The sequence below is a fragment of the Phaenicophaeus curvirostris genome, chromosome Z (genome assembly GCF_032191515.1).
Source record: "Phaenicophaeus curvirostris isolate KB17595 chromosome Z, BPBGC_Pcur_1.0, whole genome shotgun sequence".
NCBI lineage: Eukaryota > Metazoa > Chordata > Aves > Cuculiformes > Cuculidae > Phaenicophaeus > Phaenicophaeus curvirostris.
In genome coordinates, this window is record NC_091431.1 from 39,641,438 (window position 1) to 39,656,490 (window position 15,053).

General features: G+C 37.1%; 1 protein-coding gene across 2 annotated transcripts in view; it reads left to right on the forward strand.

The window, feature by feature from the left end:
* PIP5K1B (phosphatidylinositol-4-phosphate 5-kinase type 1 beta) overlaps positions 1-15,053 on the forward strand; it is an 89,171-nt gene that overhangs the window by 42,973 nt on the left and 31,145 nt on the right. For both annotated transcript variants that reach the window (XM_069881206.1, XM_069881207.1), the window contains 3 exons: positions 808-938; positions 9,525-9,642; positions 13,616-13,768. In XM_069881206.1, coding sequence (XP_069737307.1) covers positions 808-938; positions 9,525-9,642; positions 13,616-13,768 — 402 coding nt within the window. The remainder of the gene's footprint in view (positions 1-807; positions 939-9,524; positions 9,643-13,615; positions 13,769-15,053) is intronic.

Sequence of the window (15,053 nt, forward strand, 5' to 3'; positions counted from 1 at the left end):
GGAAAGATATTCCTTTCCTGAGAACCTTCTTTCCCTTACAAATGGTTTGATTATCCCCTTCCATCTTTTCTTAAAAATTCCTTTCTTGACCAATTTCTTATTTTTACTCAATTCTGCCATTTTTTTATCCATCCAGCAGGTTTGTCTAGTCAGTATGAGAAAGTTTCAGAGAGAGTCTCAGTGTATGTATATACAGTATCTATCACAATATGGCACTATTCTTTTGAACTCTTCTCTCCCCTGCAAGCCCTTTTCACTAAGTTCAAGACCTTTCACTCTATGCATACGGAGACTTTTCTTCCTCATCACTTTCATTTCTATCTGAATTCCCCCCCAGTTAATGCACCATTTGCACTGACGCTTAAGCAGAACTTAATAAGTACATTTGTATGCAGAATCTGCATTTAAACCATCTGCCTACATTGTGATGCCTTGGCATGCATGTACAATTGCCCAGAATTTGTGACTGTTTCTCCAGAATATAATGCATGCTGTTCTGAATACCTGAAGTAGTCTGAATGTTCAGTTACATTGGATATGTCTTCAGTTAGAATCCAATGTCTAAATTATTTGGGCAATTTGAAAAATATCAATCTGTACAACCAGAGAATTGACTTCTGTAGCTTTTGCTACAACGTAGTGTTTCTTTTAAATCTTTTCATTGAAAAGCAGTCATCTCTCTGAGGTCTAGGAGGTAAAGGTGACACAGCATTGTTATTAGAGAACTGATTAAGTGTTTAGCATATAATGTAATTAATAAAATCTATTTTTAGCAAACTCATGCTTGAATTGTTACTTCCTATGCAGACTGCATCCTCGGCTATTAAAGGTGCTATCCAGCTGGGAATAGGATACACAGTAGGAAACCTTACATCGAAACCAGACAGAGATGTTCTTATGCAAGACTTCTATGTAGTGGAAAGTGTCTTCCTGCCAAGGTAAGCACAAGCCTATTCGATTTATTTTCAATGGAATGCTTAACTAGATATTTCAAATACAATTTTTTTTCCAATTCTAACAAAATGGGAATAGAGTTTAATGTATGAGAACTTGAAAATTTTCCTGTCTGCATATTGTCACTGAAAATGAAGAAAGCGAGAAAACAGGGAAGCTCACACATCAACTGAAGATTTGGGACTTGTCATTTCTGGAGAAGGAAAGTGATTGTGACATTTTGAGTTAAAGGAGCTGTTAATTAAATTCAAAGTGGTTTGTGGATCTATATGCAATGAACGGTTATGTCCAGCATTCACGGGCATAGTTTAGTTTTTAAGGACTGAAAATAAAGCCTGCCATTTTGTTGAGGTGTTTTCAAAATTTAGAAAAGTTCAGGTACTGCAATGTTACAAGCAATACAAGAGTTTACACTACACTGTAAAATTTTAGCCAGAGCTTCAGCCTGTGATGAGGCTCAGCTCTTGCTAGCTGACTACAAGTTGTGCAGTATTACTGCCTTGCATTTGGCTGCCTCAGCTTATATCACTGCCAAGCTGATGATATAGAATTTGTAATAATACAGTTATGCTGATGAGAGGTCATACTCTTTTGGGGTCCTCAAAGTGCTGTGTAACTTTTCCAAGTTATGTATGCAAGGAATGGATGAAGTAGGTTTAGGAAAATTATATTTCATAACCAGGATGACTTGCTCTGTTCTATGTTGTCTGGGTTCTTTGAAGTGCTAAGTACCAGAAGTGTCCATCTTTTCCATAATCACATGATATGTGTGCAGTATTCCCTAAATTCGGGAATGCTATCTGTGAGTTTTTCAGTGTTTTGCTCAAGTTTGAACACTACTTCATAAACTGTTTCCAATTTGCGGTCCTTAAAAATTACAAATGTCTCTAAAACAAAGCTAAATTGACAATGTACAAAATAATTGTAGATACTTTAATGTTAATCTTTCCTCATGTAAATTTGTTTCATTCAACTGCTCTTTTCCTCTGAATCATGATATTCTTTAAGGAGAAGAAAATTTATTTATTTGAAATGTAGCTTTTACATTACATTGCTTAGTTCTTAGTAATTGAGGGTGTTCATATCCTTGTTATGGTGTTAACTGTAAGGTTTGTGCAGTTCTGTACTCTTTCTCTTGTAGGTAAGGTAAATATAGAGAAGTTAACCATGCATATGCTTTTTTATACACTATATTAAAAATTTTTGTTTGTTTAAAAAAATCCGAATTACATCTGAGAAATTTGTGTATTATGTAGCAAAGTTTTTATTGGTCTGACAAGTGAGAGTGAGTGAGCCATCATTTGTGAAATGTGTGACTTCAACAGCGATGCAGACCTCTATAGTTTGTTTGGCAGTGATACCAACTTTGTTGTTCATAGAAATTAAATTAAACTTACACAGCACAGTTTTGGGAAAAAAAGTCTAATCTCTGGCTTTCTTAACACAGTTGTAAAGGAACAAGTAAAATAAAATGGGTTGCAGTCCATAATATTGAGTGTGTCTTCTCTCATGTGAGACTTAATGTATGTACACTCAGGAATTATATTACCCTGTTGGTTTCCTGTTGGTTTAAATAGAGTCCTGAGAGAGATCCTTTCTGACTTAAGAATAATGGCAGAAGGAATAGCCTGTTTGCAGTAACATAAAATTTATTTTAAAAGGTTTACTAGTGTCTTTCTGGACAGTATCCTATGAATAAATAAATCGTGCAAGCGTAATTAGACAAATTATATAATGGCCAGAGCAGCATAGTGGGTTTGTTTGTTGTTCCCACATGACTAGCTAGTAAGCAGGAGTATATGTATAGTCTATATAAAGAGCACTTGCTGATGGCATTATGTGTGAAACTGAAAACTAGCTATCCATTGCAATCAAAAATCAAACCATGACACTTGATTTCTTATGCTAATGCACGTGAAGGCAGTATTGTTTAAAGTCATTACTTTAATGAATCCCCCCCTGCTATGCCACTTTGGATTGCTCTGGGTTGAAAGCAATTAGTTGAAGTAAGTTGCACGGACAGGTGCAGTGGGCTGACCTTTACCTGGAAACATAATGGAGCAAGCTAAGGTTAAGTAAGGTTTTTGCCAGGTGTCTGCAGCCTCAGGAGAACCTGGCAGTGCACCAAGTGTGGCACTGAAAGCAGGTTCTTGCCAAGCAAAGAACATCATTTTAGCACTCGCTTCAGTTGCAACTCCAAGCAGGCTACCAGCTGAACTTTCCCGTCATTGTGGCCAGTTCACAGCAGCTTGGTGCTTCTCAAGCTATCCTGCTTCACTTTCCTCTCAGGTTTTTCTTGCATCTACCTCACTTCATCCAGATCTGGCAGTGAGGTGAGAAGACAGCTGTTGCTTTGACAGCAACAGGAATGCTGCGGTTGTGGCAGTGATAAAATAGACCTGCGCTAGAAGAAAAGCAGTGAAATGGCAGTCTATGCACCAGAGAGCAAAATAATGTTATCTCTGCGCTTTTACTGGTGGGTAAAATAGCCAATAGTTGTTAATTCATGTTATCAGTTGTAGAAGGTATATAGCCTCTGTGTATCTCTCAGCCCCTGAAGTAAACTGTGGCACTTTCCTGTACCTCAACTTTGGTAACCATAGGAGAACATTTTCAGCACTGTTTAGGATTCATGAAGGAGGGAGAAAAATGCCAGGGAAAAAAAGTGGTTAGTTCAGATCAGAACATAACTGCCCTGCGTGTGGCAGATACTGTTGTAAATCAGGAATAACTGTGAATTGCAGGTTATAGCTAGTCAAGAGTTACTTTGTAACTGGATTAAATAGGTAAGAGTTTAGCCCAGATTCATTTAGGTGAAGTGACTTTGAGTGAAGTAAACAGACATCTCTACAGTGACTGGGTTGGAATTGCAAAGGTGTTTGCTTTTATTTGTATATTGTAGTGGTGGAAGGGATGGAAAACTGTCTTTGTGGCTTTCTGCTTCACATCATGACATCCTTTTTGTCCCTTTTTCTTCGGGCTGTTTGGAAGTTTATAACATGTTGCTTTTGAGAACTAAGTGAGGTGGTATTAATGTCTCTTGTAAAGGAGGTCGTTGAAAACCAACATCCATCCAGACTGAGTTTAAATGACACAGTGCAAATGTGCTCCTTGGACTGAGAAGCAAAAGCAGTCCACAGTGACTCAGTTGATTTGGAAGGTAGTGTCTGAAATCTTTACCAAGCTCCCCAAATAGGGTGAAACTACAGGAGGAACTACTGTGTTTGTTCTTCTCTTATGGCTTTTAAACAGTGCTTTGGAAATCCAGCAGTAGAATTTCTTATCTGGTGCTGGTATTGCTGCAGCAGTGACTGCAAGGTTCAGCAGGAAGGCTGTGTCCTGCCTGTGCTCTCTACACTCAGTCCTATGACTCAGCTGTGTGAGACTTACTTTCCCCCTTCTTGTGTTGTGCTCGGTGCCTGTGACTTCCTTGATTGGAACTAGTTCATTTCTTGATGGCACATTTGACTTTGGATCAGTCATTTGTACAACGTGGCTAGAGCAGTGTTCTGACAGCTGTTTGATTCAAATGTGGAGCTGTCTCCAAGTAACATGGCCATAGTTAGAAAGGCTTGTTGCTGAGCTAGTAAGCTTGGCTGTGTCTGACAGCAGTGGCTCAAGCTGGTCACAAGGCTATGGGTCCATGCAGCTGCCTGTGAGTTGGCAATGTGGGCAGCTTGCTAGGCATTTCCAGCAGGCATGTACTGAGTAGGCACATTTTCTATGATGATGCTTGACAAGCCAAACAGAAGCTGCTCCATTCTGCCAGCTAACTTTGGCTAGCCAGTTGTATGCAGCTTCAGAAATGCAGAGCATTTGGAGCAAGGCAGTATATTTCAGGCTCCATCTCTCTGTTTTCTTAGATGGAGGCTGCTGCTAGGCACAGCCGAGAGTCTGGCATTTTGCAGCAAGGTGTTAATCAGTCTTGTGTGCTTCTCTTGCTGATATGCTTTCAGGGTCTAGACCCTGCATATTGAGAACACTTACTATAGTTTGTGATTTAACTAGTAAGTCTGTTATCTGCTGTTGACTTGTATGCACCTTGCAGCTACAGTTATCTGCACAGTGAACTGGCTCAATTACAAATTGCTTTCTTGTGATGTTAATGTCGGTGCTTTCTGCTACTTAATGTCAAAAGCTTAATATTGTATTATGATAGCGTTTGGATCGCAACCCAAGTAAGTAGTCAAAAGTATTAAGATAGGTAAAACCTTGGACAGATTTTTACCAGTCTGTGTTTTGCCCTGCATATTAAACTGAAGCACGCTGTTTTCTGATATGTTTCTGAGGAGTGATTTAGAAAAAGGAGGAAAACTGACACTTGCCCTTGGAAATGTATTTGTACCAAACTGTATCATAGGTTACCTGGTGGGCTAAGTGGTGTCTTTGTAATAAAGAAGTATAGAACGCTCTGCAGATTCCACGTGAATAGTACTCAAATGTTCACACCAACACTTAGTTGTAACTTGTGGCACTATGTATATTTCCATTTGGGCAACACAGATAAGAAAGTGGCCTGAAGCCTTTGATAAAAGTGCTGCTGCTCTTCTTTGGTGCTCCTCTTGCAGAGATGTGCAGAATTACCCAAGTTCTGACACACTTTTTCTGGTCTGAGTGTAGAGTGATAGCAGAGACAGGAGGAATTTGTTTCTGTTCGCAAAACAAGTAGTATTCAAAATGGGGATACTGTGGCAGCAAAAGGAAAAACATGTTCATTTTGAATTACTGGTCTTTGCTGCTTCTGTTAGTGTCAAATTCTTAGTCAGCCTGTCATAACTTGAATGCTTGTGTTGTTATGTAGACAAACTATTTTTAAGGTATTCTGAGATCTCTGGATTTAATTGCATCTCCAGTTGGTTGTACAAGTTGTGTCATCATTGTAAGAAAATAGGTATTCAGCTGTTACGTAGATATGATTGACTTGGCTTGTTTTGAAGATATTTAAATTCACATTTATATTTTAAAGCTGTCTTGCAGGGGACTGGTTAGGATAGCATATAGTAACCAAAAGTACAGGAGAACACATAGGAGAAGCAAGGATATTACCACTGGACTCTATCCCACAGTATGAAAAAAAACAAGCACACACTAGTTTGTACAGGTACCTATTTTCATCGTGTGAGAAACCATGGCTTTCCTGAAATGATATATAGGAAACGAATGCATCAAACTGAATACACTTAATTTGTCAGTATGTATTTATTGAATACAGTTTGTAGAGTTTAAACGCATTTCGATGTATTGTAGCCTTGGCCAAGAACAGTAAACCAGTGGTTGAATACTTAGTTTTTAACTGTACATGTTTTATTTTGATGATAAGATTTAAAAAAGAGTTGCTTTGACATGACAGCACTCTTCACTCTTTTCAATACATAGAGAAGGGTATACAGGGACCCAGTGTGACTATTTCTTTTGTTGACAGCCTGTTAACACTGTTCTGCAATGAAGGCTTGCTACCAAAAGATGCAGCTAGCCTTCTCTGTCCTTTCAGCAAGTATCAGGAGATACTACCACCTGATTATGGCCTGCCAAGGTGAAGAACATAGAAAGTAAATGCCACCAAGAAATATGTCTCTGTCTTGTTTAGCAAATTTTTGCAAGCCACAGGGTTAGCCATTAAAAATATAATTAGTTATAATTCATTTTTAGTTTGATATTGCACCACCTACACTTTGAGTCAACCCTCAGCACTTTCTAGGGGTCAGATTAAGATGCACCTACTGTCATTTCTAGTGCCTGATTTCAAAAAAAACCCTAAAATCTAAGTATTAAAGCAAACTTGCGTAGCAAGGTTGATCTCTTTTCTTATTCTACCCACTAATCTTTTGCTTTTGTGTGGTCTTACAGTTCAGGTTATTAAAATACCTTATAAGTTACAGTTGCTTCCTTATCCTTCCAAAGCCTATATTATGAAATTGACTATTATATCTGCAATAAAGGAAGCTTGTGTTCTGTATGGGCATGGAACTGCCCTCTGTATAGAAGTTGTTTGAAAAGAATTGCTATATTTGCAATTATTCTGGAATAAGTCTCCATCTGCAGACTGAGTATTGGTAATTTTACTCTGTATGCACTTATGAAATGGCTTAGACCTATGGTATTACTGTAGCCAACCTCCTGCCTCCATTTCAACCTGGTGAATTTCCAACAACACGCGTTCTGGTATAGCAAGGATATGTAATCTATTTCTTACTATGTTTTCATAAAATAAACTTTTGAGTTATGGCTGGAGGGAGCAGATTTATTTATTTTTATTGTATTTATTTTTATTTATTTCTCAGGTTTTTTTATACTGAAAGATGGGGGCTTTTGTAAAGTTTAGGTGGTTAATCTTCCCTTACAATGTTGTGATGATTCAGTATAGAACACACTATTTGTCTGCATTTTACAACAATTACATGCATTTACAAATGTGCCCTCAGTTCCCAGTGTAGCTATATGTTGCACAAAAATATATGTAGCTATATGTTGCACATGCTCCTCATGTTGCACAAAAATTCAATGAGATGTATCCAACTATATAAAACTTAATGTCAGACAAGACTAGTAGTCTTCTGAGCAGCTGAAAAACCTTATAAGAAAAAGCATTAACCAATCTTAACTGTAAAGAAAAACTACCTTCAAATTTTTACTATATAAAGGAGCAATAAAATACATGTGGTTTTGACTTTAATACATTGGAGGTATGATCCTATAGACAATAAATTGATTGGATGAGTTTATAAGGACTAGGCAGCCTTCACTTGCTGTTAACTGTATGGTTTAGCACTCCAAGAATCAGCGTTCTAATGTCTATGCATGTATCCTTGATCATCTACAATCAACCCTTTTATTTGTGATTTTTTAGGCAGAAATCAGGTTATTTTTTTCCCTCCCTTTGCCTCCTATTCTAGGGTCTAAAAGTTTATGCATTTCTGGACCCTGTCAAGTTTAGTCTCCAGCTAACACTGTTTAATTAGGAGCAGTTCTGTTCTGTATGTTATTGGTGCTGTGCATGCAGAGGCAGCTAAGTGGGTTGAGTAGACTTCTGTCATCAACTTGTTATTAGTGGAAGGTGTTAAGTCCATATAGTGAGCATTAATTGTAGAGAATCAAAGTTTTCAAATATTTTAATGTTATTTAATTTATCCTTTGCAGGAATGTTGCTTAGGGTTTGTTCTTTCTCATATTTTTGTGAATTCCTAGCTTTTTCTCTTTTTTTTGTGTACTTTGGATATTCTTAGTGCCATACTTAGAGGTACAACCTGCATCTCCAAACAATTTAGTTCGAGTTAATGTGTAAAGTAGTGCTGCAAGGGCTGACTTCAGCCACTGTGTCAAGTTTTGGATACTGTACTCAATTTAGTCTTAAACTGTTCTTGTTTGTGTTGAAATCAGTGTAGAATGTTACTCTTCTACCTGAAAGCATTCTTTTAGTTTCCATTATAAGCAAATCCACAGGCCTTTTATATCTGCTTTTTAATCCTGGCAGAATTTTGCTACTGATCTTTTGATCTTTTGTTTTACCTTAATCGATGATCCGGTGGTACCTTAATCGATGATCCGGTGGGTCTCTTCCAACCTGATGATTCTATGATTCTATGAATATTCATTCCAAGACTCATACAACTGCAGTCTAAAAATACAGTGAAGTGATAAAAAAAACAAAGGAAAGAGCTAAAGAGGTTACAATGATTTGTTTTTTCTCTCTTCTTTAAGAAATAATGTCTTCCAGGTTGGTCACTCTAGTAGTCATTTTTTATGCTTCTTACTTTGAATCTGTATTTTGCGTGTAACCGCATAACATTTTCCGGAATTCCCCAAAGGGTCTGTACCTTGCGTTCCTACTTAACCAAGTAAGCGTGTAAGCTAGTGCTGGTTTGGTGGAATTAAAATATGTGATGTGACCGGCAAACAAATAGAAACCCACTCTTAAGGTCAGCAAAGCCAGAGTGGCTTCCCAATTCAGGACTGTACTAGCAAGAAAGAAATGGATACCATAATTGCGGTTAGCCTGCAGAAGACTGAGGATGCCATTTTTTAAATAGTGCTGAGCCAATCAGTGTTTGCTGGCAGTAAAATAACCAGATAGTCTCTACCTGCTGCCCTCTGTGTTGTGCTGTCCTTAGTATGTCTGATTTTCCTGCAAACCAATTCAGGTCCCAAGCCAGAGTTGTTTTTTTAGTGTGAATTTGTTTTGCTGTACTGACCTCCAAACTTATTGCAATAGCATACCTGAGGGAGGATTACCTTTCCTGTGTCAGTAAGCTATTAGACTGTCTTACTTTGGAGGGGTATCAGAAGTCATAGCATTACTTTAAACTCAATTTTTATGTAAATAGATATGGGTGGTGAAAATCGCATTTTCATTTGAAGTGGGAGAAAGACGTTTGCTGGCAGTATTCTGTGTCTCACAGACATTTCTGTTACACTTATTAATGGTGATGGGGAGGTTTATCTGCTTTTCACTCTTGTCTCAGAAGGCCAACAGTTGAGTTAGGCAGCTTTACAGTAAAACTAACTGCAAGAAAGAGATCACTAAAATTGCTCAGTAATAACTGGGTGTGGTTTCCTTTTTTTTTTGCTTTCAGTGAAGGGAGCAATCTTACTCCTGCTCATCATTACCCTGACTTCAGATTTAAGACGTATGCACCTCTTGCCTTCCGCTATTTCAGAGAACTTTTTGGTATCAAGCCTGATGATTACTTGGTAAGAGCTTGCAATTTTCCTTTGAATTAAAAATTATTATAATATATATTAATTCCATAGTGGCAGAAAAGGATGCTTCTATGGTGCCCAAATGGTTGGTAAATTTTGTGTGTGGAGTGGTTTATAACTAATGAATATTTTCAGTGTTTTATGAAAATTTTAATTCTGTATCTTTGAGATGATTCCTGTAAAAACCTACCTTGTTCACTGTCTAGAGTAACTTGAGTATTACTGCTCATTCAGGTCATTGTATCTAGAGAAGTTATAATCAGTACTTGTGTGACTTCTACCAATTCAGTTTGAATAAAGTGCTCTTGTGTTATTTGCATTAGTTATTCACTTTCTTAAAGAAGCGTTTGTCTGCGAGTGTTCCCATCTAGCTTTGAGAAAAGTGGGTAGCGGGGCAAAAGACAAGCATTTTAGAGTATCTCCTTTGTTCTCTGTATTTTATAGTTTGAAGACTTACTCCTTCTCAGTATTCAGCTGTTTACATGAGAAGAAAGTGATGCATTTGCTGCCACCATAAAAGCAGGCTTTACTGTGTTAGATATACATTGTACACTGCCAGGGGTGTGGATCTGTGGATCTGCTATTTTACTTCTCTTCTAGCTCTGCTTTTGTGGGTAATATGAAACCAAAGAGCTGGATTGTTTTCTAGATGTTTGCCTCATGTCCAGTTTGTCTCATGCAGGCCTACCGCACAAATCAGAGTTCAGTCAGCTTTATTGTTAACTTGTTTTGAGTGAGATTTTAGAGTTTATATTCCATTATTTATAACTGTTTCCTTAAAACAAAGATAATTCGAAATGGCTTGAATGAATTAAAAAAAAAGAAATAATACTATTAAATGGTACTGAAGCATTACTTAACATATTACTTCACTGAGTTCTTTTGTGTTCCAGTGTGTTATAAGGATATTTTTCATTCTTGGAAAATGAATGTAAAAGCAAAACTTAGCTGGTTTTGCTTTTATTTAGGTTGAATATGGATGTCTGATTTGAATTTTTCAGTACTATGCATGGATTTTGTATTACTAGCCCTCATGGCAATAGTTATTTATACAAACAGATCATACCTTTGAATTGTAGATGTTTGTAGCAGGGAAGTGCAGTTGGGTTGGAGTTTTATAAACATGTCGTTATGTAATATGCTGTTTATCTATATCCTTTCATGGACTTGGTGAAAGACTAAGGTTTAGTACTGTGTTGCCAGCTGCTAGAAAGAGTGTACTTCTTAGAGCAAAACTATGGCCACCTGCAACTTCTGTTTCATCTAAGGAGGCATTTGCAGTGGCATAAATTAAACACTTAAAAAGACTTGCTTGCAGTTGGTAAGAGATTTGTGACACTCACCGTAGCTACAGAATGACTAATCACTGAGGGAAATTCCCTGTGATAGCAACTTGTTGCAGATTCTTTTTCTTCTTGGCGTAACAAAAGACATTAGTTCTGTGTTTCCATGGAAAAGAGGCAACTGGAAAAGCTAGTTTCAAGATTAAGTGCACCCTTTTTTTCTTGAAACTGCAAAAGCATATTTCTTTCAACAATCAGATATTTTTTGTGAAATACGGACATTTTGGTGATTAATGCACACCTCTCATAAAGTTATGCTTGCTCTGCAGGCATGTTAGAATCCATTTCTGTTGTTTCTGATTCTAAATGGACATTACTTTGCAATCAGAGCAGTTGCAGTCCCTTGTGCTCCAAGTGCAGTTGTGAAGAGAGAGGCACTATGATCATAAAACTATTTTTCGTTTGAGACCCTTTTCCCAGTTGCTTATGACTGAAACGCCTGGTTAAGAGTTCCAGTAGCATGTGTTCAGGTTTCCCTTTTGTTTCTGTGAAATCTCAGTCTGTAATGTGGTGACCGTAATTCAATTTTGGTGACCAAATCCTTTAATATAACAGTATTGTCCAACTGTGGATGAAGGAGGCTGAAAGTACAGCATGTGCAAATTTATGCTATTAATTTGCAGTGACCCAAAGATTTACAGTTTCATCTTTTCCAAGGAGGTTGAGCAGTTAATGCACTGTAGGAGTAACAAGGGTAAATACATGTGACCAGCTGGTAGAATTAAATTATCACTAGAAGCCTCATGGAGTACTAGCATTTTGCAGGGAAACTTTTTGATCACAAAGCACTTAATTGTCAGGGACATGGAGGTTTTCTTACTTTTCAGTTTGATTTGTCTTTCATAAGTGTCCAGGAAAAATTACCTGGGTCCTTTGTGTAGCAGCACTAGGTGGGTAGAATTTATTTTGCAGGAATGGACTCAACTGTAAAATGGCCAACATGCAACGTAGGCTATCAACTCCTGCTTAGGCTATAGTGTTTGCTGAGCTTTAATATTTAGGGTAACTGTTTTTAAATGCTTACCACAATGACAGTCACTTGTGTAGCTTTATATATTTTTACAAGAAAAATGCAGGAGTTGCAATACAGCTGCTGATTCACTCTGAAGGTCTGTTGTGTTACAGACAAGTATTGCTGTTCTATCTGTAGACAGTTGCAGCTATAGGAGTAATAAGAAAGGCCTTGTATTAACTTGAACTGAGTGGACTGGAGAAGCAGCAAGAGAAACAGGAAACATTTTTATTGCATGCAAAAGTCTATTAAAAATCATAAGAATGGGAAAGGCCTCATCGGGAGCCAGGATAAGAAAATATATTAAGGCAGTGGTTTGAGTCCATAGGGAGAATGACTCTGTAGCTCAAGCGTTCACAGAAGAACATATTTATTAAATGTTTTTGTATCACATTTCTTTGCAATCACAACCCACTAAAATCAATGGCAAGCGTGCAGTTAAATTTAATAAAAGCTGTTTTCAACAAACAAAACTTTTTTCTTGTGGAATTGCTCTACTCATGTTAGGCAGTCAACCACTAAACCAGATATTTTTTACTGAAACAATTATTCTTTTTGTTCTGAGAAGACCAGACAACATACTGCACTGCTAAGAATAAATCCCTAGTGCTTACACTACTCACAATTGGCATCTTGTGTAATTTTGTTTCTTTCAAAGACCGAAGCCTTAAAATGTTGAATTATACAGTAAATCTCATTGTGTAAAATTGATGATATATAACAAATGAAAATGGTGTGTAACAGAAGTTTAATAATATTATGTTTTAAACAAGATCTCGAGTTTGATACAAATGGACTTTTCTACATTTTTGAGCTTAATGTCTTCATTTAATTTTAAAGAAGCATAAAGGATGGAGGTTTAGTAAATGTGCATTAGCCTCTGTGTGAGATCTGGTTCTAGTAATGAAGAAAACTCCTTTTCCACCTTTGTGTGATTGTGATTATTACTATCTCCCTGCGGAAGAGAAAGCCTGTCTAAGAACTGAAACCTCAATTTTTCTTACTTACTGGTGTTTAGTTTTTTGTGTTTCAAGTAGTTTTCAGTGAGAAAACTACCTTAGCGGCTCTGCTGGGATTAGAATTGTGATGTTTTGTATCCCAATTTCCTGAAAGAAGACTTGCTTATTTGCCTGTGATGAGGAACCTCCACTCCAATTGTGTCTAACACCTTCCTGTACCCCTTTCAAAAATGGCAATGAAAAGTGAACAGCTGCAGTGAAAATGTCATCTTAAGGCTTCTGACTCACGAAATTGCAGTGCTGATAGTGTGGGGATAGACTCTGTCCACCTCAAGCATTTGCTGCACTCCAGCGAAAGCTCAACTGGTGCAGCTGGACGTGAAAACGGACTGTATGTTTAGCTGCCAACTGCTTTTCCATGGTTGTGCAGCATGTTCTAGGCAGAGTGGAGTGTAACAGTTGCCCTGCCAAATCTCACCCAAATTACTATGACTTAGCTTGCCATATAGTCGTAAAGTTTCTGCAGTTGACGCCTGAAGAATAAGCTCTGTCATTCCTCTGAGCCTATTTGAACCTGCAGTTCTCTGTTTTGAACTTATGATTGAGTAATACATGCGTTGGCAGTGAAAAACAATTTTTGTTTCTTCCAGTACTCCATCTGCAGTGAGCCTTTAATTGAATTATCCAACCCAGGTGCCAGTGGGTCCTTATTTTTTGTAACTAGTGATGACGCATTCATAATCAAAACAGTTCAGCACAAAGAGGCTGACTTTCTTCAGAAGCTCTTGCCAGGTTATTATATGGTAAGTAATTGAAGACTATATTTTACATGTATTTTACTTGTTTCATGACATATTTCTGAAGATTGTTTCCTTTTTGTCTTTAAATCTTTCATTTGCTTTAATGATATTTTTTGTAATATTTTTGATGGTTTTTACCTGTCTTTCAACTTTGTGGTCTGCACACTCATCAGAAAGATTAGGTGTAAATCGAGAATGTATTTAAGACAATAATTACTGGGTTTTAGCATTCAAGATGAAGCTGAATGTCATCATCTGATACTAAACTTTACTTCTAGTAAGCTAGTAACAAAAAAAAAAGGTTACTACATTTCTAATAAACTTTTTTTTTTCACTTTTTGTGTTTATCTACCCTCTGCATTTCACGTAGGTGGACAAAGAAACTAGACTGGTCAGTTTCACTTTTGTTTCTAGACTACTTCTAATTTCCATTTCTCATATATAGAATTATGTAAAAAAGTATTTTTATGCATATCATTTATTCAAAACAATTTTTAAATGAAGCTTTTTGAGGGCTAATGCTATGTCAATTGTATTGTTTTGTGTGTGTCAGTCGTCAGAAAAGGAAACTATTGATCCAAATTAAGTAGGACTTAATTCTGCTGTTTGGGGTTTTTTTTAAACAAAAGACAGCCATACATATGGACAGAGAGTCTTCTGGTTTGTATGCCAAACTTCAGAGTATTGTATTAGACCTGTGAATGACTTTCTTGTCTTGCTTTCTTAAGTAAGCATTTGAAAAGTTACCCTTTCACTTGTACTAAAAGTGAGGAATATTGTCATTATTGTGCTAAAGTAACGTGGAGTCACTGTTTATTTAAAACAAAAGATGCACTGACAGCATCAAAAAGAGCAATGATGACAGGTACTTTTTTGTTGTTATTTTTAATCATGGTAGGTCAGCATAAATTTGAGTTATTACAATGAAATATAAAGCCACTTTTTTTTTCTGGGAACTTTACTCTCACTGCTGCCTTATGTAAGAGTTTCCAAAATGTGAAACTTCAATCATTGTGATTATTTCCTATGGAAGTACTTTGTTCCTGTAGTTGTATGTTATGACTTAGAAATCATGTAAGACTTGAAGCAGTTTTTCCCTTTCTTGCTTTTTCATGCTGAAACGTGACAGTACTTATATTCAGAAGGAGAATTCTTTTTTCTCTCCCCTTGCTTATCCTGTTCTAGTTAATTTTTTGCCTTTTGCAGGATTTGATTATTTTGCACTTTTCTGTTCTAATGGTCTGTCATGATTATGTTGTGACCTCACCTTCCTGTGGAGACAACCTGG